At 40.6% G+C, this 27,811-nt stretch overlaps 1 protein-coding gene across 1 annotated transcript; it reads left to right on the forward strand.

Moving 5' to 3' along the window:
- Positions 1 to 26,801, forward strand: ZNF367 (zinc finger protein 367). Its single transcript, XM_069573896.1, has 5 exons — positions 1 to 2,007; positions 17,461 to 17,611; positions 20,422 to 20,541; positions 21,546 to 21,684; positions 24,291 to 26,801. Exons 1-5 carry the CDS (start codon positions 1,591 to 1,593, stop codon positions 24,511 to 24,513), a joined length of 1,050 nt encoding a protein of 349 aa, XP_069429997.1. The 5' UTR covers positions 1 to 1,590; the 3' UTR covers positions 24,514 to 26,801.
- The last annotated feature ends 1,010 nt before the right edge of the window (positions 26,802 to 27,811 follow it).

A 27,811-nucleotide genomic window follows, 5' to 3' on the forward strand; every position in this document is an offset into this window, starting at 1 on the left:
ATTCAACAAATATTTATTGAAAGTCTAAAACAAGTCAGGCTTGGCCCTGGCAATACAGCAAAGAACAAAACAAGACAGTCACTTCTTTCACATTCTAGTGAATACGAGCCTGGACATTCCATTTTGCCCCATCCCTTTCTGAGCACCAAAGTGCTCCTGACAGGGGTGGGGTGGGGGCGGATGTTGACTGTCAGACTTTTGATTCCTGTCAATCAAGATCCCTTGGGTGCCGAGTGGGGTCTGGAATGACCGGAACCCTCCGGGGCATCCACAGTTCCACACCCTTCCAGATGGGGGATGAAGGGGCGGCCCTAGACTGGGTTTGGATCCGCGGCAGGAGGGCGGGGAGTCCTCTGGTGTCTTTGGGGCATCCGTCCCGAGTGTGAGAATGGACACTCGCCTGCGTTCGTGTCTCTCCGAGGCGCGAGCAGTACACAGGGAACTCAGAGATGACTTCCTTAACTATCCTACTTAGCACAGATGGGAAACCGACGCCCGAGGAGGCGAAGGCTAGGACTGATGCCCACCTCAGTCTTGGGGCGAGTCAGGGGCGCGGATTGGGTCCACTCACAGCGAGTCCAATAGCTGGGCAGACGGGAATCATTAAGAAACTACACACTTCTTGGTGTCTACTAGAAACTACAGTAGGAAGGCCTTGGTCCTTCTTGAGCGGGTGGCGGGAGCTAAGGACCGGGAGGGCGGCGCGGGCCCCAGCCCTTTAAATTCGCCGCCGCGCGGGAACTACAGCCCAACAGCCACAGGCGGGTGGGGTGGGCAGACGCCAGCCCCCGCCGGCCAACGACCGCCCCTAGCCCGCCCCGTCACCGATACCTCTCCAATCAGCAACCCTCTTGTCGCTTGCCCCTGCCCGTCACCCCCACTCGTCGCCAACCTCGACAACCCGCGCAGAGGGACAGCAGGGGCGGGGCTCCCGGAGGGTGTGTCTGGGTGAGTGCAGACGTCGCGCGCTCCCCTGGAGTTTCGAACGCTGTTGGCTCCTCTGGAAGAAAAAAAAAATACAAGAGCGGCGGCCAATAGCATGGCAGAAAGGACCCGCGCGCAGGTCCGGCTCCGCCCCGGTCTGGCTAGAAAGAAGTCCAGGCCCGGCCATTGGCTCGCGCGTCCTGTCACTCGCCGCTGCGGCCAGCGGGCAGGGGCCTTGCGGTGATTGGTTCCGCCCAGGCGCGAAATGTAACGCGGGAAAAACAGGAGTAGGGACCCCGGCGGCAGGTTGTTATTTTCGGGGGCTCGGCGCCGCGCGTCCAGCTTCCCTGTCATCGCAAAGGCAAGCCGTCCCTGCTTCCCGCAGCTGCAGCCTGCATTGGAGAGTACAAACAGCGGAGAGCGGGTTTGACCCAAGGGTTGGGGGTCCAGCCCTGACCGTCTGGTCCGGCCGAGCCGTTCTGTTCCTTCACTGGCCGCAGCGCAGGAGAGTTCCAGGAAACGTCCGCCTGCCATGAGCCGGCGGGACTGAGAGCCGGCAAGACAGAGCCAGCAACTCGGAGCAGCGCCGGCGAGCGGAGCAAGGACCAGACCCGGGCTCGGGGAGTGCGGCCCACGGCCGCCGGAGCTGCGGATCCGGGCCAGGCAATGATCCGGGGTGTGGAGGCGCAGATGGCGGACAACGCCCCTCAGCCGCCGCCCGTCATCTTCTGCCAGGACTCCCCGAAGCGGGTGCTGGTGTCGGTCATCAGGACGACCCCGATCAAGCCCACATGCGGCGGCGGAGGGGAGCCAGAGCCGCCGCCACCGCTCATCCCCACCAGCCCTGGCTTCAGCGACTTCATGGTGTACCCGTGGCGCTGGGGCGAGAACGCGCACAACGTGACGCTCAGCCCCGGAGCCTCCGGGGGCGCAGCCTCAGCTGCCTTGCCTGCCGCCGCCGCCACCGCCGAGCACCTGGGGCTTCGCGGACGGGGAGCGCCGCCGCCCACCGTCTCGGCCGCCGCCGCCTCGGGAGGTGAAGACGAGGAGGAGGCGAGCAGCCCTGACAGCGGCCACCTCAAGGTAAGTGGCGCGGGCGGGCGGGGCGCGGGGCAGTCGAGGCCCGTTAACGGCGCAGCGGGGCCAGCAGCGCCCGCGGACTCGGCGGGCGGGGCGGGGCCGAGTTAAAAACGCGAGGTCTCTTTGGCTGCGGCGGGGGCGGGCGGGGGCGGGTGACAGGACGCTGACGTCACTGCCGCGCGCCAAAAATCTGGCCCCCTGACTCGGGGGCGGGACTGAACTTCAGTCATGTGACTTCGGCAGGGGATTGGGGAGGCCCAGCGGAACAGAAGCCACTGGCCAGCAGGTGCAGTGGGCGGGAACGCGGCCTGGGGGGTCACAGACCGGAATGGTCAGCCCGCTTTGTCAGCCGTTTGGCCCACCGCTGAGTCCTCTCTGGCGGGAGAGGGCGAGAAGGGGCTGCAGGCCTTCAACTGTTCCTCTGGGTGCAGGAAGGGAGAGGTTGCGCCGTTTCTGCTTCATCACTGCAGACACCACGACCGTGCTAAAGATGCTTTGCAGAGACGGCCGAAGAACAAGAAGGGACTTAGGGGAATCTTACTCAGGTCCCAGTTGTACTAAGTAAGCGTACAACTTTGCTAGGTTCTGGGAGCACAGAGTGGAATCGGACGCTGTTGTCACCGACTTCAAATTGCTTGGAGACTCAGTCTGTTTTAGAGCCGGGAAGGATTCAAGCCTACAATTTACGGATCAGGCAATTCATACTTAGAGGTATTGGTGAAGGGAGCTCCCCAAGGTACACAGCTAGGTAGCAGGCATGCTGATAGGATAGACGCGTTTTTGTGGCTCCAAGTTCTGAAGCAGGGCTTCCATGGTGGCTCAGTGGTAAAGAATCCGCCTGCTAACGCAGGAGACGCCGGTTCCATCCTTCGGAGGAAGACCCCCTGGAGAAGGAGATGGCAACACACTCCAGTATTGTTGCCTGGGAAATCCCATGACCAGCGGAGCCTGGGGGGTTCAGTCCATGGGGTCACAGTAGAGTCGGACAGGAGTTAGCTACTAAACAATAACAGAAAAGTACTTGTGTAATGAGTAGTGCTGATACAAGTTTAGCATTCAAGTTCTATTAGTTAAGTGGCTATATAAGATAAGCAGTTTGTTAAAGATAAATCACCTTGTGGATAAGTACATCTATATTGGCAAATACTGTATAAATTGAAACAAGTTGGTCATCATTTTACACACAGTAGCAAAGATATTGAAAGTCTTTGTTGAGCCCTGAGGAAATTGGTACACTTTGTTACTAATTGCATTGTTATTAAAGAACGGTAATTATACAGCTATATGTCTTGACACACTTCAACTCTTAAAGCTATACTTCAGTAAAAATTTGAAAGAAGTAGTAGAAATATTTATATTAGTGCTGAATTTGTGAAGTGAGCGATCACAGTGTGCTGTCTCTAAATAGCCCTTAATAAGCTGGCTGGGTATCCTAGATATTTTTCCATATTAATATATTTAGATGTTTAGCACTTGATAAAAACATATAGTAGGTTATATAGTTAAGCAACATAAAGACATATATGCATAATTTACTTGTAGAAGATTTTGCATCTATTATTTTATTCCTGATTATAACTGAATCTAATTTTGGATTGTCCAAGGAGGTTGATGTTATCATAGATAAATGAAATTCTATAGGTATGGGGTTTTTTTGTTTGTTTGGTTTGGATTTTTGGCCCCAAACAGTTTTATCTTCACATAAATCTTTTTTAAAAAGTTCTTAATAATGCATGAGTTTGAATTTTATTTTTACTTTGTCTATTTATCAGAGGTAAAATATAGTACAGGTTAATGAAAAGCATGTAAAAAGCTCTTATACATGTTACTTTTTTCCCTCCTCACAGTCCTTCATACTATAACTGTTTCATAAATTGTTAGACAAGTTGATCCTTTTATCAGTGAAGAATCCAAATACAGCTCCAAAAAATTCATTCATTTAGCGTCTCCATCCTGCTGGGGGAAGGTCTGGAATATACTTTGTTTTAAGGAAGTTACCTAGTTTGATTTATGATCAGTACATTCTTTAGTTTTAGTCTAATTCTTTTGTTTTGCTTTTCTAAAGAACTCATAGTTCTTTTATCTCCACATGCATGAGTGAATCATAGTGGCTGAATCTGCTTACCTTTTGGGAAGATGGAAGACAAGTCTGAGATATAGTTGGTGCCAATAGCATGCTTCCCTCTGGCCCCCTCCCCCCCCCCCCACCCCCTTCTCTCAGTATTTGGGTAAGAGGCAATAACGGCTATGGGTTTGAGAACATTTGTATTCATTCACTATTTGTTATCACTGCTGGGAAGGGAGGTATCTCCCTTCAGCATCTCAGTCCTTGCTTTTTTGTTTGTTGCTGCCCAATTTTTGCCTCCCCTGCCTGTGGGGAAAATATCCATCTTCTGCCAGCTTATTCTGGCCCCTCATCACAAGATTGTTTAGCACTTTTGGGATACAGTTATATATTAGCACTGACTCTCCCCAGGTTGTAGAATTCTGGGAGGGAAGGGAGCAGGTCTAATATTCCCCTGCCAAAGGATATTCCAAGCCTCGATAGCTTGTGCCCTTTACTCACATTGCATTCATGAAGTTATTTTTCCACTGTGGGACCTGTGTAGTTTGACTTCTCTGCACATCCTCAGATTTACCCTTCAAGACCTGCCAGCTACCTATCCTGTTTCACCTTTCTATCACAGATCATTTTAAACATCTAGACTGTACTTAGCCTTGTAGTAGCCCATAGTCTTGTAGTAGCCAGTAGTTTTGATCACCACCGTATTTAAACATAACATCGTATTAACATGTTTTATCAACACAGTAGCCACTATTTATTATTCATTGCCTTGTAGAGCAAACCACCAGACTTTGTGTTGATTGTTTTGAATTTTTTAATCCATTTACCTTGTTTATCTGATGAAAAAGGAATTAGAGAAGTCGCCAAAGTTGAGTTAACATCGTATGATAAACAGCAGAACTGATTGGAACCTTTTAGAGCTCTTACTCTTAATCCCTACATGATACTGCTTCTGTGAGTTGATTTTAGGGTTTTTTTTTTTTTCCTTTAATATTAAGATTCAAGTAGGAAATTTCCTGGTAGTCCAGTGGTTAGGACTCTGTGCTTCCACTGTAGGGAGCATGGGTTTGATCCCTGGTCAACTCCTGGTAGGGGAACTAAGATCCTGTATGCTGGATGGCTTGTCCAAAAAAGGAAAAGGAAAAATGGACTTTCTTGGTGGTCCAGTGGTTAAGAACTCGCCTGCCAGTGCAGGAAACTTGGGATCAATCCCTAGTCCAGGAAGATTCCACATGCAGCAGGGAAACTAAGCCCATGCACCACAACACTGAAGCCTGCATCCTCTACAAGAGCCTGTGCTCTGCAACAGGAGAAACCAGTGTAATAAGAAGCCCATGCACCGCAACTAGAGAGCAGCCCCTTCTTATTGCAACTAGACAAAGCCTGCATGCAGCAACGAACACCCAGTGCACCCCCCCAAAAAAGAAGATGCAAGTAGACTTATAAAATACACTATTCAGAATGGTATCTCAATTGAGGTGCTTTATGAAAATTCATGCAGTCAGTCAGTCAGTTCAGTCGCTCAGTTGTGTCCCAACTGTGCGACCTCATGAATCGCAGCACACCAGGCCTCCCTGTCCATCACCATCTCCCGGAGTTTACCCAGACTCATGTCCATCGAGTCAGTGATGCCATCCAGCCATCCCATCCTCTGTCGTCCCCTTCCTCTCCTGCCCCCAATCCCTCCCAGCATCAGAGTCTTTTCCAGTGAGTCAACTCTTCGCATGAGGTGGCCAAAGTATTGGAGCTTCAGCTTCAGCATCAGTCCTTCCAATGAACACCCAGGACTGATCTCCTTTAGGATAGATTGGTTGGATCTCCTTGCAGTCCAAAGGACTCTCAAGAGTCTTCTCCAACACCACAGTTCAAAACCATCAATTCTTCTGCACTCAGCTTTCTTCACAGTCCAACTCTCACATCCATACATGTCCACTGGAAAAACCATAGCCTTGACTAGACGGACCTTTGTTGGCGATGTCTCTGCTTTTTAATATGCTATCTAGGTAGGTCATAACTTTCCTTCCAGGGAGTAAGCGTCTTTGAATTTCATGGCTGCAATCACCATCTGCAGTGATTTTGGAGTCCCCCAAAATAAAGTCTCTTACTCCTTCCACTGTTTCCCCAGCTATTTCCCATGAAGTGATGGGACCAGATGCCATGATCTTAGTTTTCTGAATGTTGAGCTTTAAGCCAACTTTTTCACTCTTCACTTTCACTCTCATCAAGAGGCTTTTTAGTTCCTCTTCACTTCCTGCCATAAGGGTGGTGTCATCTGCATTTCTGAGGTTATTGATATTTTTCCCAGCAATCTTGATTCCAGCTTGTGCTTCTTCCAGCCCAGTGTTTCTCATGATGTACTCTGCATAGAAGTTAAATAAGCAGGGTGACAATATACAGCCTTGACAGACTCCTTTTCCTATTTGGAAACAGTCTGTTGTTCCATGTCCAGTTCTAACTGTTGCTTCCTGATCTGCATATAGGTTTCTCAAGAGGCAGGTCAGCTGGTCTGGTATTCCCATCTCTTTCAGAATTTTCCACAATAGATAGATACAAATTAAGACTTGTAAAGTTGTCAAGATAAGTCAAAGTAACGGATAGCGTTAGGAAGCAGATATGTGAGCCACAGGAAATTTGGATCAAATCTGAATTGGAAAAGGGAAATAAGATCTATTTACATTTTCTCATAAAAAGAAGAAGGTGTACACCTCTTTCACCAAAAACTGTTTTTCTTTTCCTTCCAGGTTGTTTGTATACTTTTTTCTTTTCCTTCTAGGTTGTTTGTATACTTTATTCGAATTTTGCTTTGTAAAAATGTGTCAAGAACTTTTAGTTTTTTTAGTAATCATGTGAACATCAAGTTTAAATATAACTTTTTCTAAAGTTGTGTATATTATTCTAAGTGTCTTGAGAAATAACTCAAACTTTATTAAATAACTTTTTAAAGTTATTGATGTTTGAAAATAAAACATTGTGACATATTTTAGAAAACATTTTAAAATCACTACCTTCTGGTGGTATTGGGATTGTTTTAAAAATTAAAATTGCTGAGATGTGCAAACATTTTTTGGAGAAGGCAATGGCACCCCACTCCAGTACACTTGTCTGGAAAATCCCATGGACGGAGGAGCCTGATGGGCTGCAGTCCATAGGGTCGCTAGGAGTCGGATGCTACTGAGCGACTTCACTTTCACTTTTCACTTTCATGCATTAGAGAAGGAAATGGCAACCCACTCCAGTGTTCTTGCTTGGAGAATCCCAGGGACAGCGGAGCCTGTTGGGCTGCACACAGAGTCTATCGGGTCACACAGAGTCAGACACGACTGAAGTGACTTAGCAGCAGCAGCAGCAGCAGCAATAAGATATGTTAGAGTTTCTAATTCTTTCTTTATTATTATTATTTTTGCAGATCATCAAGCAGTCTTGACAAGGTTTGTCTCTTAAACTACAAGTATACTTAGTCACTGATGAGTTAACATTTCATTATTGTCAAAATGTACATAGAAACATGCTTTTGTTTTTAATTGCTAAGGCTGAAATGAAAAGTGTTTTCTTAGAGTGACATTTTTGTATATATGGTTAAAATATGCTTTTTTTCCCATTTATTTAGGGTATCAGATGATTACTTGCCCTGCTTAATTTTCTTAGCTAAAAGAATACACTTAGTGAAGCTTTACCTGCATATCACTGAGATGTTGGATTATGTTGCATTTTTCAGCTCTATTTCTCATTTGGAAAATGAACATGTGGTTTATAGCTGAGACAAGATCTTAGAGTTACTGGGAAGCAGCCAAATAGTTAACTTAAACAAAAAATGTTCCCCCACTGTGAAACGTGCTTGTTAATTTTTTTTTTAACCAGAAACAGAAAATAATAATGGGTAATCTTAAAATTTTGATATTAAATAGTTTAGTTATTTGATACTAAATCAGTTATTTCAAATTGTAATACAGTGAATAGTATATTTTATGTATTTAAAAAATAGTAGGGAAATGATCCTTTTTGCTGTGGCAGAGCTGAATCACTAAAGTTTTGAATTAACCTTATTTCATGTCCATTTCTTTCTTAACAGAACCAATCACCTGTGATTTTTAATGGATCATAGATGGTGTGTTTATTTTGCACTTAAAATAATATTTAAAACAATTATTTATGATACCATGAAGTGAAGTGAAGGTTGGTCAGTCATGTCTGACTCTTTGAGACCCCATAGACTACAGTCCATGGAATTCTCCAGGCCAGAATTCTGGAGTGGGTAGCCATTCCCTTCTCCAGGGAGTCTTCCCAACCCAGGGATTGAACCCAGGTCTCCCACATTGCAGGCAGATTCTTTACCAGCTGAGCTATCAGGGAAGCCCCATGATACCATAACCAGCAACAATTTATACAGTTATTGTGGAGAATGGATGAGATCTTTATCCCATCAACAAATTATATATTAACAATGTACCTGAGTCAGTTAGCTTAGGCTAAACCATGCTGCAGAATACAACCTCAAAATCTCAGACTCAACCTATGCAAAGCTTGTATTATGCATCTTGTGAGGGTGCTCTTTATACTGTTCATTCTGGGACCTAGAAGGGAATGTTCCCTACCTGGGACATGTGAGTCTTAAGGTGGAGCAGAGAGATGGTAGAACCTTGTGATGGCTTGTAAACCTTTTGCTCAGAGGTCACACATGTAATTTCCATTCATGTTTTATTGGTCAAAGCAAAGCCATATGGCCAAGTTGGCCTCCATGGGGCTGATAGGAGGGAGGGGCTGTGAATATTTTAACAATGTTAATAATCTGCCACGGTGCTTTCTTACATTCCTTTTTTCTTTTCTCACTTTTGTGGCAAAAAGGAAAAAACAAAAAATTTACCAACTTAACCATTTTAAAGTATTAACTATATGAACAGTGTCATAATAGAACTCAAGAAGTTTTTTATCTTGTGAAACTGAAACTACCCATCCAGCTCCCATTTTCTCCATTCTGGATCCTGACAACCACCATTCTGCTTCTGTTTTAAGGGTTTTGAAACTCTTTAGATACCTCATATAAGTGGAATCATGTAGTATTTATCTTTTTGTGACTTATTTCACTTGGAATAATGTCCTTAATGTTCACCCACGTTGTAGCATATGACAGAATTGCCTTTTTTAAGGCTGAATAATAAGAAAATATCACATTTCCTTTGTCCATTCATTTGTCAGTGGACATTTAGGTTGCTTCCATCTCTAAGCTGTTGGGAAAATAGGTTTTAATATCTATGAATTTATCCTATAAGACATGATTTATCCTATAAGATACTCATCCATATTGAGATTATGCTTTTCTTTCAAGGTGAACATTGACTGAAGGGAATCTTGCTTATTATCAAGGTTTCAGGTGATGTTTTTAAGCTTTGGGAAGACTTTAGGTTTTTATATGGAAAGCAGTAAAAACATCTTCAGTTTGGATGTAGGTGTTATTTTTTATATATAACTTATACGTGTAAAAATGTAACTTACCTGGGAAGAAAGCTTTTTTTTTTTTTTTCAAGTAAATGCTTATTGTTGGTTAGTTTTAGATACCTAGAAATGTTAAGACAGTACAGGGAGGTCCCATAAAGCATGTACCCAGTCTGCTGTATTGCCAATATCTTACACCATTTTGATACATGTTGTGCTTAATATATTTTTATGTATTTTGCTACACCAGGTCTCATTTGTGGCCTGTGGCATCTTATTCCCTGCTGCTGCTGCTGCTAAGTCGTTTCGGTCGTGTCTGACTCTGTGCAACCCCATAGACGGCAGCCCACCAGGCTCCCCTGTCCCTGGGATTCTCCAGGCAAGAACACTGGAGTGGGTTTCCATTTCCTTCTCCAATCCAGGGATCAAATCTGGGCCCCCTGCATTGGGAGTGCAGAATCTCAGCCACTGGATCCCTAGGGAAGTCTCACATTCATTGTAATTAATGAACCAAATTGATACATTATTAACTAAAGGCCATAGTATGTTCTGAGCTCTTTAGTTTTTTTTTTTTAATTGAGCTGACATTTACATAACATAAAATTGACCATCTTAAATTGTAATTCACTGACAGTAATTCACAAGCTTGTGAAACTGCCACCTATATCAAGCTTCAAAACATTTTCATCACCCCCAAAGAAAGTTGCTTATTCAGTATTTAGCCACTCCCTTTCCCCCTCTGTACGCAGTTTCGGGAAAACACCAACTGTTTTCTGTCTGGACATCTTATAACATGGATCATACAACATGTGGGCCTTCTGTGTCTGACTTCTTTTATTTAGTATACTGTTTTCTGAGGGTCATCCACCATGTAGCATGTATGACTGTTTCTATGACTGAATAACATTCCATTGTATGTGTATATGTACATACGTGATAGTGTATCACACTGTCAGTCTCTTCCACAATGGCTGAACCACTTTACATTCCCACCAGCAGAAGTTTCCAGTTTCTCCACATTCATACCAAAAATCACCTTATTTCCTACTTATGTTCCTGGTTTGTTTGTTTTTTTAGTATGATTAAGTTGATGTGAAATAATATTTCACTGTGATTTTTTTAATTAATTTTTTTCTCTTCAGGCTTTACTGAGGTATAATTAACCTCAACTGTGATTTTGATTTGTATTTCCAAGACCTTGCTGGCCATATGTATCAATATAACTGCTTTGGAGAAATGTCTATTCAAGTCCTTTGCCCTTTTTTTATTTGAGTTTTCTTTCTGTTGTGCTGCAAAAGTTCTTTATATATTCTAGATACTGAAACCTATCAGATAAAAGATTTGCAACGTATTGTATCCCATTCTCTAGGTTGTCTTTTCACTTTCTTGATAATGTCTTTTGACATGCAAATGTTTTTAAGTCCAGTTTGTGTATTCTTTGGTTGCTTATGCTATTGGTGCCACATCTAAGAATCCAGTGCCCAAATCTGAGGTCATGAATGTTTATCTATCCCTCCCCCTTTTTTTTTTGGTAAGAGTTTTAAAGTTTCAGCTCTCACATTTTGGTGTGATGCGTTTTGAGTTAATTTTTGATATATTGTGTGAGGTACAACTTCATTCTTTTGCAGGAAGAAATCCAGTTATCTAAGAACTGTTCATTGAAGAGCTGTTCTTTCCCCATTGAGTGTTCTTGGCACCCATGTTGAAAATCAGTTGGCCATAGAATAAAGCTTTATTTCTTGCCTCTCAATTGCATTTCATTGGCCTATGTCTATCCTTACACCAGTACCACACTATCTTAATTTCCATTGCTTTGCAATAGGTTTTGTGTGAGTCCTCCTGCTTTGTTCTTTTAAAATATTGTTTTGCCTACTTGGAGCCTCTTGCAGTTCCATGAGTAGAGGGTTGCTTTTTCCATTTCTGCAAAGACCTTTGGGATTTTAGTATGGATTGCATTGAACCTGTGTATATGATCTCTTCTTTGACCCACTGGCTATTTAAGAGTGTTTAATTGCCACATATTTTATGTGCTTTCCAGTTTTCTTTCTGTTACCGGTTTATAGCTTCATTCCATGTGTGTCAGAGAAGATGCTTTGGATGATTTCAGTCTTTTAAAATTGACTGATACTTGCTTTGGGCGCAACAGATGGTCTGTCTTGGGAAATGCTGCATGTGCACTTGAGAAAAAATGGGTATTTTTCTGTTTTTGTGTGAAATGTTCTGCGTATGTCTGTTAGGTGTAGTTGGTTTATAGTGTTGTTCAAGTCTTCTATATCTTGTTGATCTGTCTAGTTGTCCTATCCATTAATTGAAAGTGAAAATCTCCAGTTATTTTTGAACTATCTCATTCTATTTTCAGTTCTGCCAGTTTTTGCTTCATACATCTTTGGAGCTCTGTTGTTAGGTATGCATGTGTTTATAACTGTTTTCTTTTTCATCCTTTCACTTTTAACCTTTTTATGTTTTTGGCTCTAAGGTGAGTTTCTTGTTGATAGCATATAGTTGGCTCATTAAAAAAAAAATCCATTCTGCCAATCTGTGCTTTTTATTTATAGAATTTAATCAATTTACATTTAAAGTGATTACTTATAAGGAAGACTACTCCCCTTTTGTTTTCTATATGTCTTATACCTATTATATTTATGAATTCCTCCATTACTGCCTCCTTTTGTGTTTGAGTTTTTTGTGGTTTGTCGTTTTCTTTCCTTTCTTGTTTCCTTTTCTGGTATCCTTTTCATTCCTTTCTCCTTTTTAGTGATGACCCTGGGAATTTTGCTTAACTTCTTAAAAATGTGAAAAAAAATCTATTTTCAATTAATATCACCTTAGTTCCAATAGTATACAAAAGTTCTGCTCCCATATATTTCTGTTTCTCTCCATTTTTGTTATTGTTGCCACAATTACACCTTATATTGTGTTCATAGTAACAAAGATTTATTATCTTTTTTAATACACTTGTCGTTTGCCTTTTATATAGGTCAGAAGAGAGATGTTATAAGCCCAAACTACAATACTTCTAGCTTAGGTAGTTACCTGGTGGTGTTTATTTCTTTGTATGGCTTTGAGTTATTGTCTAGTGTCCTTTCATTTTTGCCTGAAGAATTAACTCCCTTCAGATTTATTGTAGGGCAGATCTGCTAGCAATGAACTCTTAGTGTTTATCTCGGAATGCTTAATATCTTCATTTTTTAACAATAGTTTTGTTGAATATAAGATTATTGTTTGATTTTTTTTTCCTTTCAGCAGTTTAAACATACCATCCCACTGATTTGTACAATTTCTCCTGAGAAATCAGCTGTTTGTAGGCATGATAAAAACTGACAAAAACTGCTTCCAGAGTCTTGTCTTCTGATTGTTTGATTATGTCTCCCTTTGCATCTCTCTTTGTGTTTATTATAGAAGTTAATTGACCTTCTTGGGGGTTTAGACTTGTGTCTTATCAACTTTGGGAAGTTTGCAGCCATTATTTCTTTAAATATTCTTTCTGCCCTATTTTCTCTTGCCTCTGGATCTCTGATTGTGTGTGTGTTGATAAGCTTAATGCTAAGGTGTCCCCCTAAATTTGTGTGTTGAGATCCTGACCCCCAAAATGATGGTGTTAGGAGATGGGGCCTTTGGGAGGTGGTTAGGTCATGGAGGTGGAGCCCTCATAAACAGATTTAAAGCCGTTATGAAAGAAGCCCTGGAGAGCTCTCTTGCCCGCTTCTACCATGTGAGCTCGCACCAAGAAGGCACTGGCTGTGAACCAGGAAGTAGTCCCTCCCCTGACCATGCCGGCACCTTAATCTTGGACTTTACAACCACGAGAACTGTGAGAAATAAATTTCTGTTATTTATAAGTTACCCAGTGTGTAGTATTTTGTTTTAGCAGCCCAAATGGGCCCATAAGACACTTGATATCTTACTGGTGCCTTAGGCCCTGTTCGTTCTTCGTCTGTTCCTCAGACTGGATTAAAAATAGTTGGCTTATTTTTAAATTTGCTGGTTCTTTCCTCCTGCCAGTTCAAATCTGCCATTAAGACTCTGGAGTGAATTTTTTTCATTTCAGTTGTTGTATTTTTTAGTTCTAGAATTTCTATATTTTAAACATAATTTGTTTCTTTATTGATATTCTCTGTCGAAACCGAGTTCTCCTGGTTTTCTTTTGTTCTTTGTCCATGGTTTCTATTACCTTTTTCAATGTATTTAAGACAGTTTATTTAACTTCTTTGTCTAGTAAGCCCAAGGTCTGCTTCCTTGTAGGAAAAATTAACTCTTATGCATGGGTCATATTTTTTTTTCTTTGCATGCTTTGTGGTATATTGTTGAAAACTGGGTGTTTTGAATATAATGAAGTAGTAGCTCTGGAAATCAAATTCTCTCTCCTCAGAGTTTGTTTTAGTTGTGTTCTGTGGCTGTAGTTGTTTGGTGACTTTTCTAAAATATTTTTGTAAACTCTTTGTTGCATTTGTTTTCTGAAGTCTGTTTCTTTAGCTTAAGATCAGCTCATATTTTGAGATTTTCTTGAGTGCTTGGAACCAAACGGGGGGTGGGGCGGTGGGGGGTGGGGCGGCAGGGGGTGGGGGGAAGAGAAAGACAAAGAGTTAAAAAGTAAAACCCTTTAACTTTGCAGAATGGTTCTGTGCTGTAGCTCTCCCTATATACTTAGCCAGACTGTTTACAGTTCTATTTTAACCTTCATTTCGTGCTTGTGCTGAGCCTAAAAATCAGTCAGAAGTGAAAGCTTTGCTTCTTTTCAGATCTTTTCTGAATATGATTCCTGTGCTGGGTAAGTATGTGGCTTCCTAAATTCCTCCCTTTAGGATATGTGGGCACTTTTCAATGCCCTAATTTACCAAAGAAATTCTCTCCCCAGCTTTTCCTCCTAGGCTTTTGGTGTGTCTGTGTGCCTTAGTTGAAATCTTTTTCCCCAGGTGGCAGTAAGTTGTTATTGGCCTTACAAGGTTTTTGAGAGATGCCCTCCATGTAGCCACTTTTCTGCCCAGAGAGAGTTTTAAGTTAGTCAGAGCTTCAGGTAGCCCCCAGGCTAGGGAAGACAGACAAACACAATTCTTTCAGAATATAAAGTCTTCTCTCTTGGACCAGGGACTGGGATGCTACACTGAGAATGAACACAACTATCTTCAAAGACCACTGTGAGGAGAGGGTGGGGCAAGGAGCTGTTAAATGTGCTACGCAACTTTCCTACAGTTCTACATTGCCAGTTTCTTGAGTTATTGTTGGCTGAGTTGCTGTAAATTTCTGATTATTTTCTGGAGTTGTGACAAAGCTGATTTTGACAGTTTTTGCTTGATTTTTCAGTGATTTGGGGGAGTGAAACTACCTACTCTGCCATGTCACTGAAGAAAGGTATTAAATGGTTATTTACAGGCACACCTTTGAGATTCTGTGGGTTTAGTCCTAGACTGCTGCAGTAAATGGAGAAGGCGATGGCACCCCACTCCAGGACTCTTGCCTGGAAAATCCCATGGGCGGAGGAGCCTGGTAGGCTGCGGTCCATGGGGTCGCTAAGAGTCAGACACAACTGAGCGACTTCACTTTCACTTTTCACTTTTATGCACTGGAGAAGGAAATGGCAACTTACTCCAGTGTTCTTGCCTGGAGAATCCCAGGGATGGGGAACCTGGTGGGCTGCTGTCTATGGGGTCACACAGAGTCCGACACAACTGAAGCAACTTAGCAGCAGCTGCAGAAAAGCCAATACTGCAATAAAGCAAGTCACACAACTTTTTTGGTATCAGTGAATAAAAAGTTATGTTTATACTATAGTCTCTTTAGTGTGCAATAGCATTATGTCTAAAAAAAAATGTTTGTTGTTCAGTCGCTAAGTCATGTTTGACTCTTTGCAACCCCATGGACTGCAGCACTCCAGGCTTCCCTATCCTTCAGTATCTCCCAGAGTCTGCTCAGACTCATGTCCATTGAGTCAGTGACAACAATGACAATCCAACCATCTCATCCTCTGTTCCCCCACTTTTCCTCCTGCCTTCAATCTTTCCCAGCATCAGGGTCTTTTCCAAGGAGTCTGCTCTTTGCAGCAAGTGGCCAAAGTAGTGGAGCTTCAGCTCCAGCATCAGCCCGTCCAGTGAATATTCAGGGTTGATTTCCTTTAGAATTGACTGGTTTGATCTCCTTGTTTTCCAAAAAACACTTTATGGGGCTTCACTGGTGGTCCAGTGGTTAAGAATCCACCTGCCAATTCAGGGGATATGGGTTTGATCCGTGGTCCAGGAGGATACCACATGCTGTGGGGCAACTAAGCCTGTGTGCCACAACTACTGAGCCTGTGCTTTAGAGCCCAGGAACTGCGACGAGAGAAACTACCACAATGAGAAGCCCGCACACTGCAACTAGAGAGAGTAACCTCTGCTTGCCACAACTGCAGGAAGCCGGCACACAGCAATGAAGACCCAGAGGAGCCAAAAATACAATAAAAAATAATTTTAAAAAAGTTTATTCTAAAAAATGCTAACTACTATCTGACGACACAGAGTTGCCACAAATCCTTCAATTGTAAAAAATGCAGTGTCTGCAAAGTGCTTTTCATTCCAATCCCAAAGAAAGGCAATGCCAAAGAATGCTCAAACTACTGCACAATTGCACTCATCTCACGTGCTAGTAATGTTCAAAATTTTCCAAGCCAGGCTTCAACAGTACATGAACCATGAACTTCCAGATGTTGAAGCTGGTTTAGAAAAGGCAGAGGAACCAGAGATCAAATTGCCAACATCTGCTGGATCATCAAAAAAGCAAGAGAGTTCCAGAAAAAACATCTATTTCTGCTTTATTGACTATGCCAAAGTGGATAGTGTGGATCACACTATTTGTGTGGATCACAATAAACTGTGAAAAACTCTGAAAGAGATGGGAATACCAGACCACCTGACCTGCCTCTTGAGAAGCCTATATTCAGGTCAGAAAGCAACAGCTAGAACTGGACACAGAACAACACACTGGTTCCAAATAGGAAAAGGAGTCTGTCAAGGCTGTATGTTGTCACCCTGCTTATTTAACTTCTATGCGGAGTACATCATGAGAAACGCTGGGCTGGAAGAAGCACAAGCTGGAATCAGGATTTCCGGGAGAAATATCAATAACCTCAGATATGCAGATGACACCACCCTTATGGCAGAAAGTGAAGAGGAGCTAAAAAGTCTCTTGATGAAAGTGAAAGAGGAGAGCGAAAAAGTTGGCTTAAAGCTCAACATTCAGAAAACAAAGATCATGGCATCTGGTCTCATCACTTCATGGGAAATAGATGGGGAAACAGTAGAAATAGTGTCAGACTTTATTTTTTGGGGCTCCAAAATCACTGCAGATGGTGACTGCAGCCATGAAATTAAAAGATGCTTACTCCTTGGAAGAAAAGTTATGACCAACCTAGATAGTATATTCAAAAGCAGAGACATTACTTTGCTGACTAAGGTCCGTCTAGTCAAGGCTGTGGTTTTTCCTGTGGTCATGTATGGATGTGAGAGTTGGACTCTGAAGAAGGCAGAGTGCCGCAGAATTGATGCTTTTGAACTGTGGTGTTGGAGAAGACTCTTGAGAGTCCCTTGGACTGCAAGGAGGTTCAACCAGTCCATCCTAAAGGAGATCAGTCCTGGGTGTTCACTGGAAGGACTGATGCTGAAGCTGAAACTCCAATACTTTGGCCACCTCATGCAAAGAGTTGACTCATTGGAAAAGACCCTACTGCTGGGAGGAATTGGGGGCAGGAGAAGGGGACGACAGAGGATGAGATGGCTGGATGGCATCACCGACTTGATGGACATGAGTTTAGGTAAACTCTGGGAGTTGGTGATGGACAGGGAGGCCTGGCATGCTGCAATTCATGGGGTCACAAATAGTCGGACACGACTGAGCGACTGAACTGAAACAAAGTATGCCTGGATTATGATACTATATTTTAATGAGCAGAGTCAAATAAATTATATTAATGTTTTACAAATTGTTAACAGGATGGAATCCGACGTGGTAGACCCAGAGCAGATACTGTACGGGATTTAATAAATGAAGGAGAGCATTCATCCAGCAGAATCCGTTGTAACATCTGTAATAGGGTGTTTCCACGGGAGAAATCACTCCAGGCTCACAAAAGGACTCATACAGGTAAGTTGAGCAAATTTTAGCGAATGCCAAAAGTGATACTTAAATGAAAACTGATTTGCTATTTAGGCCTATAAATTAATTTTTTAGTTGCCTCACATTTCCTTATTGTAAAATTTTAAAAGCGGGCACTGTGTAGTCAGCTTCTCTTTTGGTGGGGAGGGATAGTCTGAACATTGATACCATGTGATTTCTAAAGTTGTCTTGATAATTAGTGTAGCTGTCACAGGAATATTATTACTAAATTTGGTTCTATCCTATCTATCCAAATTTTACTTGATATGCCTTTGTCTGTTTGACTTTTAAAACTGATATGTAAGTCAAATCCTAAATCACTAATAGTCAAATTTTTAAAGAATGTCTAGAGTCCTCAGTCCCATCAGGATATTTGATGTTACTATTAAATCTAAAGTGAAGTAATTTTTCAGAAATAAATGTATTGTAGGTAGTTATCCCAAGACTATCATATATCTTTATTTGTGTGAAGAAGTCTTACTTGCATTTAAAATACCATACAGAGAACAAAAAGATAAAGAGGGTCTTGTTCTTGCCACAGAGAAAGTGGGTCCCTGAAGGAGCCATATATTTCTAACAATGACATCAAAAAGTTTACAGATGAGGAAACCAAGGCACGAAAGCACCCAATTACCACTGATTTATAACTCCTCATACTCTTTAGCCTAGAAGTATACTGGCCAATACAGTAGCGTATGTGGCCCTTGAGTACTTGAACTGTGGCTAGGCCAGATTGAGATGAGCAGTATGTATAAAATACACTTAGTATGAAAAAAAGAGAGTAAACAATGTCCTTAATAATTTTTGATAGTGATTATAAACTGAAATGATAAAATTTTAGATGTATTCAGTTAAAGTATATAGTTAAGTTAATTTTACCTGTTTTTTATTACCTTGTGAATGTGGCCATTAGAAGTGGTTCTCATTCTATTTCTCTTGGTCAGTACTGATCTAGAATTTGTGTTTTTAACCTGTAGTCCCCTGTTTGTTCCACTGTTTTACAGTTATCACCTGTTTCTTTTTTCTTTTAGTTTTTGAAAAGATATAGTTCAATGACATGCTAGAATATAGGTGTTCTTAGCTAAATCCCTGAAAAGGGGTAAAGGTTTACTTTTGAATCATTATAAACTAAGGTGCCAAGAGGTTTTGAATTCAGGTACCATTCAGTAAAACTATTATTTTATGCATATCTGATTCAGAGAATTTTTTTCAACCAACTTAGCCTGAAATATGGAGAAGGAAATGGCAACCCACTCCAGTATTTTTGCCTGGAGAATCCCAGGGACGGAGGAGCCTGGTGGGCTGCCATCTATGGGGTTGCATGCATGCATTGGAGAAGGAAATGGCTACCCACTCCAATATTCTTGCCTGGAGAATCTCAGGGACAGAGGAGCCTGGTGGGCTGCCATCTATGGGGTCGCATAGAGTTGGACAGGACTGAAGTGACTTAGCAGCAGCAGCAGCAGCAGCCTGAAATAACCCCAAATAAGCAGTTCACAGCTATAGAGTACATGTAGCCAGTGTGGAATCAGTTGCCAAGATTCAAGATCACGTGGCATAATAAAAAGGTGCTTGAGTCCAGTACTGATCTACCACTGACCCATTGTGTGTCACCCAATACTTCTACGCCTATTGCACTGTGTACCGGGGACCTGAGCCCAAGATCTCCATGCTATAGTTAAGTTCTAATAGTCTATGCTTTTAGAGGGTAGAAAAACTTTTCTGTTAATGTAGTCAATGTTTATTAACTTGTGTCCAACTGTTACATTCATTTAGTACATTTCTAAATAAAAAATTTAGGGAAGACTCATTACTGTTCTTTGAGTCATATTGGAAGAACCAATGTATAATTGTTGACCAAAGAATGTTTATTCAGGAAATAAGTTTAATTATGATTGAACAACAGCCTTTTTGAGCACTTTGTTTAGCCTAACACTGTGCTGTGTACAGAAATTGAAATGGAGTACAAGGTGCTATTCATCTTTGTACAAGGAGAGTTCATGATACATAAACAATATAGGATACTAAGTTAGTGGGGGGATATGTCACTTAATTATTCGGAGGTGGGGGCGGTTGGGGGTAGAAGAAGTTTCACTGGGAGCCTACAGGATTGGGAAGATTTGAATGGGCAGGAAAGATAGGGATTTCAAGGAGTAGAAGATAGGGAACTGCCTCGTGGCTGGAATGAATCTTCAGGAGGGAAGTTAAGGTAAACCCTACTCCCGAACCCAGTAGCTATAGTACAGGTATTAGAGGGCCATTTAAAAGTCAGCAGCCCGTTTTTGCTTGTTCAGGGAGAATAGTAAGGTTTGGGGTAGTTTTAGAGGGTAGTTGGATGGAAAAAGCAAGTGCTCTGTGCCATCTACTCCAAAAGTGCTATACAGAGTCAGAGACCAGCGACCCACCAGGCTTCCTTCTAGGTGGGGGTGGGGTGGGGTGGGGGTGGTGACCAGTCTGACCAGAGGAGGGTGGCAGTGGAGACCTTTTAAATAATCAGCAAGAGCTAGTGACTTAAGACGTGGGGGAAATATGGGATAAGCTGAGATGATAACTGCAAAGATTGTGAACCTGGGTACCTAGAAGCTGAAGGGCTAAAGAAAACATTGTGCTTCCAAGCGATCAGCTGCTTCATATTATCCAAGTGTGCCCTTAGCACTTCATCTCCAGCTCTGTAGAGGCTGTAGCATGTTTTATTATTGTTTGCAGTCATGACTTATGTAAAGGTTGATTCTCTCTCCCTGCCCCTCTCCCCTCCTCACCTTATTGTCTCATAAATAAAACAACATCTGTTTACTTAGGTGAGAGACCTTATCTGTGTGACTATCCAGACTGTGGAAAAGCCTTTGTTCAAAGTGGACAGCTCAAAACCCATCAGCGTCTTCACACCGGAGAAAAACCTTTTGTTTGTTCAGAAAACGGTATGGTGTTAGAAGTTAAGTTTTTGGAATAACCAGTTGTGAGTTAAAGGTTAAAATATCTTTTGCCTGAATTTTTAGGAAGTGAAATTTTTGATAGAGATTTTATCAAACCTCTTAATATTTCCTTGCTAATATGTGATCCAGGCTCAATTGCTGGGAAATGATTGATTTTTAAGTAAAGTATTCTTTTTAGGTGAAAATCTTTATAAAGGGCAATTAAAAATCATAACCAATTGTAGGCGGTAGAAAACTATTCATGTAAATACAGCCTTTAGCGTAGGCTTTTACTTTGGTGTTAAACTTTTTAACTGTTAAACTGAAGGAAGCACATTATTGTCTAAATTTTCAGGAGGGGCAGGGGTGGGGTGGATTTTACCAGCTCAACATTGCTACTGTTGGTAATTTCTTAACATTTTCTCCAGTGTTTACTTACTGTTTTACCAGTTTCTTAATCTGTTTTTCTTATGTACATTTTTACACAGTTATATTTGAAATTCAGTACAGTGTTGTTCTGTTGCTCTGTGGTTTTCTTGATTAATATCAGTTGTTACAAACGTAGCACATGTACATAATGATTGCCTCAGTGTTAGATATTGAATATTTAATTTGCTTTTAAAATTTGCTTGTTATCAACAAACATGAGAGGCCTGTTTTCCTATTTAAAGCTTTATTTACCTTTTGGGATTTTTTTATGACAGATGCCAAGAACGAAATTCTTGGGTCAGAGATTTTGAATATTTTTATAACTTGTGCTAATAAATTACTTTCCACTGGGGTTTAATGCATTTACATTGCAATGACCAGGAGGTGAAAGAACCGTCTACACCTTCCTCTCAGTGGCATTGATAATACCAGCTTAAGGTTTTTTTTTTTTTTTCTCAAGTTATAGAATGATAACTCTCATCATCTTATTTTATTTTTTTTGGATACCAGTGAAACTGAACGTTTTCCATGTCTGCTGGATATCCAGATTCTGATAAAGTGTTTCCTTCTGTGTTTTGAAGGCTGCCTAAGCAGATTCACCCATGCAAACCGCCACTGTCCGAAGCACCCTTATGCCAGGCTGAAGCGAGAGGAACCCACAGATGCTCTCAGTAAGCCCCAGGCTGTGGACAACCAGGCTGCCGCTGAGTGGTTGGCAAAGTAAGGCTCTCCCTGGAGTCTACAGCGGAACACTGCCCAGTGTGTGGGTTGAAGCTGGGGATTTAGGCAGTTCTCAGTTTAAGTTGCTTTTGTACACGTTTTTTAAAAATAACTTGAAATGGCACTTTATTTCTTTAAAGCACAGAATTGTTAGTTTTATTTGGATCTGTGTGTGGTAGAAGACTACTGTATGATATTAGTCTGAGTGCTCAGACCACAGTTTTTTATAAAGCAAGGATTTACCCCATTTGAAAATAATCTTTTTTATGTATTGTATTTCATTTGTCATTAGTACAATCCATCTTCATTTTCTTTATATTGAATTTAGTGATGTGTTGATTATTAGAGAGATAGAGACTAGAGGTTTTTCCAAAGTAAAATTTCCAAAAGCATCCAGTTTAATTTGTTTAATGGCAACAAAGGGACCAGTATAAAAACATTCCTGTAAGGATGTTTTGATTTAAGGAGTCATCACACACCAGCAGCAGCTGATTGTGCAATCCCTAGCTTCACTAATCTCCTCTGCACTGAGGATAAACTCTAGAATCCCTAATTATGTTCTGTGGTTCTGCCTCCCTCTAGAACACAGCTGTCTCCAGCTACCTGGGTTCCTTGTCTCTCTATAGCACTGTTAACTGTAGTTTCTAGCCCTTTGTGCTCACTTCTCTCTTCATTTAGCCACTCTGTTCATTCTTCATTTCTTACTCAGATTAAACATCACTGCAGGAAGTTCTTCCCTAACCTACCCCGTAACCCCCAAAACAAATCAGGTTAAGTGCACTTAACAGATGATTTTATAACACATTGTATTTTCTATCTCAAAACCTCCATCACACATTTATTTGTTCAATGACTATCTTCCCTGCTGGATCATAAGCTCCACAAAGACAGAGATTGGGTTTGTCTCAAGTAATGCACCATTTTCTTCCTCCCTCTTCCTCCTTGCTGGTCTCCACTGCCCCATTGAATCTAATTTTGCCCAAGCCAGAAACTAACTAGTTATCTTTGTCTTTACCTTATTTTTCTCCCATCTACTCAGTGATCAACCTATGGATTCTACTTCCTTAACAACTCTCAGATTCAGCCACTTAAATCTTCTCAATCTATTTCATGCTGCTGCCAGAGGAGTCTTTCTGAAATGCTAATATGGTTCTCAGTATGAAGTCTAAACCCTTTATTATAGCATTCAAAGCCCTTACCTAGTCCTTGCTGATCTTGCTGACTTATATTTTGCTGTTTTCCTTTTCTAGTTGTCCCTGAAGTCATCTTGAACTTCTTGCATTTCTCTTTTTACATTTCTGAGTATTTCCAAAAGTTTTCTGGTTTGAGTAGTCTGGGTTTCCTGAAATCTGGTAGTTGTATTTTTTTTTTGTATGTAATTTTAAAAACAGCTTTATTGAGGCATAATTGTCAAACAATAAATTGTACACATTTAAAATACATAATTTGATGTGCTTTGACATCTGGAGATATATGTGAAACCATCACCAAAATCAAGATAGTGAGCATACCCATCACTTCCACAAGCCTCCTCACGTCCCTTTGTAATCCACTTATGTAAGCCTGCATCTTCCTGCCACTGCCAGCCCCCAAAAACACTCGTCTGCTTTCTCTCTGTGCAGTTCATTCACATTTTCTAGAGTTTTATACAAATGGAATCGGCCACTATGTACTTGGTTGGCTTCTTTCAACCAGCATGATTATTTTGAGAGTCATGGTGTTGTTGAGTGTATAAGTTCATTCCTTTTTATAGCTGTGCAGTAATCTGTTGTATGGCCGTAACTCCAATTATTTATTCATTCACCTCTTGATGGGCCTTTATGTTGGTTTTGGCTGTTATAAATAAAGCTGCTATGAACATGAATGGACATTTTTGTAGGTAATGGTACTGTGATTTAAATATGCCTTTCTTTGGTTTTCAAAAAAAGGTGGAACGTTTGCATTTTCTCTTGTGAGTTATCAGTTGACCATGCAGTAGAATAAAGATGGTGCTCTTAAATTCTTGAGTAAGCTCCATGTGTTACCCTTATTAATCCATTTGTGCTCTTTTTGGTGGGTTTAAACTTTCTCATAATTAGCTCTATCAGAAGCCATTCTCCCTCTGTGGAAAGGATAAATAGGCTTCTATGATTATTCTATTTCTATCTTTCACTCTAGGCAGTTTCACATGTGATCTTGAAATCAGTTTAATGACGAAAACACATGACTCCAAGAGCTGAGTCTGAGCTGCTGTTTGTTGATTGTGGCATTCTAAGCAAGTCCTTCAGTTTCCTGAACTTGAGTTTTCCCCAATGTTATGGAAACATGTGGAGAAGGAAATGGCAACCCACTCCAGTGTTCTTGCCTGGAGAATCCCAGGGACAGAGGAGCCTGGTGGGCTGCCGTCTATCTGGTCGCACAGAGTCGGACATGACTGACACGACTTAGCAGCAGCAGCAGCATGGAAACATGTAACATATTCACTTTGTAACTTTATAAACTGAAACACAAAATAATACCGTAGTAAAGACCCCCTCCACTCCCCCCACCTTTTTTTTTTTTTTAGAAAAGTGAACATTGGAGAGTCTTACCTATACGTGTAAGTAATGTGGATGCATTTCATACAGGTACTGGGAAACACGAGAGCAGCGCACTCCTACCTTGAAAGGAAAGCTGGTTCAGAAGGCTGATCAGGAGCAGCAGGACCCGCTGGAGTATCTCCAGTCTGACGAGGAAGACGACGAGAAGAGTGGTGCGCAGCGGCGTCTCCAGGAGCAGCGGGAGCGCCTGCACGGAGCCCTCGCTCTCATCGAGCTCGCCAACCTGACGGGAGCACCGCTCCGCCAGTAGCCCGAACACTGACTCTTCCACTGTACAAAAGTACTGCCCAGCATACTTAAAAAGTAGATCCTTGGGCATAAGCTAAGCACCTTATTTGCTTATCATAGGCTGCTATTCTGTAGAAATGTATGAAGAATGTTATTGCCCCAGAATATGGGGTGAGAGAGAATTGCACTTTTTTATGTGGTAATAGATTTGTTGTAAAGTTTAAAATATTTTGTAAATATGGGTCTTCTAGTACAGGGTGGAAAACTACGTATTGTGGGAGGCTAGATTTTGCAAGTTTAATGCATTCTTTGGAAGCAGTTCTCACAGAAAGCACTTTCTGAATAAGACACTTGTATAGGGGTAAAAAAAGCATGGTACATGTAGCCAAAGAAGGTTTAAATAGATTATTTATAAGATCATTTTTAACAATGTATATTAGTATGTTTAACAATACTGTAAACTCGGAAGCAAGCAGAAAGTATAAGATGTGAGTAAGGTATATATTTTAAAATTGCAAAATATTGTGCCTAATAAGACTAGAGATGGAAAACTGACTTTCAGAAGACTTTCTAACTTTGGGACTTTGGAAGAAAACAGATATTTGAGGATCTTGGTAAGATGAACAGTAGTCAAAAATTTTCAAAATTGTATTGAAATCAGTCTTATTCTATCTTTCTGAGGTTTTACAACTCACTATGATGTTTAGGTTTGAAAGCACTTGTCATCCCTAGCTTGTTAACTTGGGAACTTTTGCACATTTCATGTTTCTCATTTGCTGAAATTGAATGATTAATCTTGCAAAGTCTAGGTAACTTGGTAATCGGTATTTTAAAAATATATTATGGGCCCTGTAATGAGATTTGGCACTTGGATTTTTATTAATAAAAGGGACATCTACAGGGTTGTTTTGTAGTGAACCGTTTTAGATCTTTTGTTAGCAAACACTAAATTTAAATGTACTGCTTGTTTAGAATTATTAGCAAATGGAAGCCTCCTATTTATATTTTCAGTGCATAAAGCCACCTTCTTGCTTTACTTCAGAATAACATGCCAAGCTATTTTGTGTTCACTAAATTTAGCTATCAGTTAAACACTGCAGAAAATATTAGCTACTCAAATAAGTAGGCTTCCAGAATAGTTTTAACTGCAAGTGTGTTAACTTGTGTGGTGGTTTTAGATAATTTTTTCCAAAATAGATGAAAATTTTAAACACCACTTTATGTACTGAAGCATGAATAGAAAAATGAAGAGCAGAGTAGTTCACCTCCTTTATGTAGGCATAAACTTCCATCATTTTACCTTGTTTTAAGCAGAAACTAAATAACATGCATAGCATGGTAATTTTATAGATTGCTTAATTGGAGTAAACGTCACAATAAGGGAAATAAGGGCTCATCAGTGCCTTTTTCTCTTTTTTTAATATTGAAATAGTAGCCTACAGATGTAGTTTAAACATCTAAAATGTAGGCTTCTTTATCTCAAAATCCCAGTGTGTTGCAGTACACAGATAGTTTAAAATATGTAGCCATGGGGAAGGGGCTGTATGTAAATGTATTGAAATGAGGCAGAAGTATGAAAGATAATAGTAACAAATAATGTGTATGATGAGGACATACTTTAAAAATGTAATTCCTCTGTATAGTAAATTACAAATCTTGAGGGATTTTTTTTTTTGTAATAAGAGAATTTATATTTGTAATGGTCTAAGAATTTTTTTTTGTAATCTGGTATATAGAATTTTAACTTGGAGCACTTATGAGCACAGACTATAGCATCTGAATTTTCTTGGTTTAGGTTTCAACATTTTTCTCTAGAATTTTTCCTCTCAAATATGACTTAAATGAACTATAAAAAGCTTCATCAGTCTTGGGAAATTTAATGAACTTACCTAAAGAAGGAAATGCAGTAGGAATTTAAAAAATACAAATACTTGCCTGCTCACACATAATAAAATTTAAGGCCTTCAAAAGTAAGAGTTTTTGTTTGTTTCTCCTGTCAGCTTTTGTCAACTATAATAGTTATATTCACAAACATTTTTTATTTGTATAATTGGAAGTTTTAAGAAATTATTACAATTATTTACTATAGAAAATATTTAAAATGTTCCTTTTTTGATATAAGCTATATATTTGGAAAAATACATTGGCATCTAAAATTTGAGGTGTGTTAAAAATGTGGTTTACATTCAAATTTTTGAAGTGTTTTATGCTTCATATGGCTAAGTTGTAGTTTGGCAGAGTTAACAGCATAAGAATAAACATGCTGTAATTTTAAAAGTTGCTTTGAATAAAAACTTACTTTAATTTACAGTTTAAAGTACATGCTCATTCTTAAACCCTTTATAATTTGTTTTCCTTTTAAAAATACAATAACCATGATATGAAAATTTAAAGGTGGAAAGCAATATCACGTAGCCATATTATTTTGGTGTATTTTATATTTCATTCCAGTCTCAGGTATCTTTTTAGCATAGTTGGAACCATTGTGTGAATTCCTTTTCCTTACTTTAAAATTTTGGCCTTTTAGACTATGGATAATCATTTAACTTCCTCATCTGTTTTCATTATTACAGTATAAAAATACTGTAATATTTTATATTACTGTAATATTTTATAATACTGTGATGTAAAAAAAGCATCAAACTACTGCCAGCTCTATCCCAGGCTTTATATTAGGGTAATCAGGAACTGGAGTTTTATTTCACTTATATCCAGGATGTGTTGAATCTGAAGTCAACCCTGGAGAATCCACTCAAGGCTCATTTACTTTTCTGAGTCAAGCAAATTGCTTTAATTTTTAAATTGTTTTTGGTAGATCTTCAGTTGTTTACTTGCAATGGCAAGGTTTCAGCCTGTCCAGGCTTTGTGCAAAAGAATTTCACAAGCAACTCTTCAGTGTAAGTTGTGGTTTAAACACAGAAAGGATGAGATTTTTGACTGACTTAAGTTCCAGGAAGTATGTACACAGAAGCAAATTAAATGCAAATATGATTAAGGCTGTCTTGAAAAGTGACTTTAAAATACTGTCTTGGACTTGTGGTTCAGTGGTTAAGACTCCAGGCTTCCAATGAAAGCGGGGGCAGGTGTTGACCCCTAGTCTAGGAACTAAGATCCCACACGTCTTGTGGTGTGGCCAAAAAAAAAACCAAACCCCAAAGTGTCTCATTGCCAAAACTTAGTTGGAGACTCTGGGACTCACTGGAAACTTAGTTGATCTTTTTTATGAACTTAACTAAAATGACTTCCAATTTCAGATTTTGGATTTAACCTGAGTATGAATTTATTTTCTATTTTAAAAGTCATGTGTATTCCTTTTCTGT

The sequence above is a fragment of the Ovis canadensis genome, chromosome 2 (genome assembly GCF_042477335.2).
Source record: "Ovis canadensis isolate MfBH-ARS-UI-01 breed Bighorn chromosome 2, ARS-UI_OviCan_v2, whole genome shotgun sequence".
In the NCBI taxonomy this organism is placed as follows: Eukaryota; Metazoa; Chordata; class Mammalia; order Artiodactyla; family Bovidae; genus Ovis; species Ovis canadensis.

Excerpts from the sequence above, each read along its gene's own strand:
- ZNF367 (XM_069573896.1), top strand. The coding sequence starts at position 1,591 with ATGATCCGGGGTGTGGAGGCGCAGATGGCGGACAACGCCCCTCAGCCG. Across the intron at positions 2,008-17,460 it reads CTGACAGCGGCCACCTCAAG|GATGGAATCCGACGTGGTAG; the intron begins GTAAGTGGCGCG and ends AATTGTTAACAG. Across the intron at positions 20,542-21,545 it reads TTTTGTTTGTTCAGAAAACG|GCTGCCTAAGCAGATTCACC; the intron begins GTATGGTGTTAG and ends TGTGTTTTGAAG.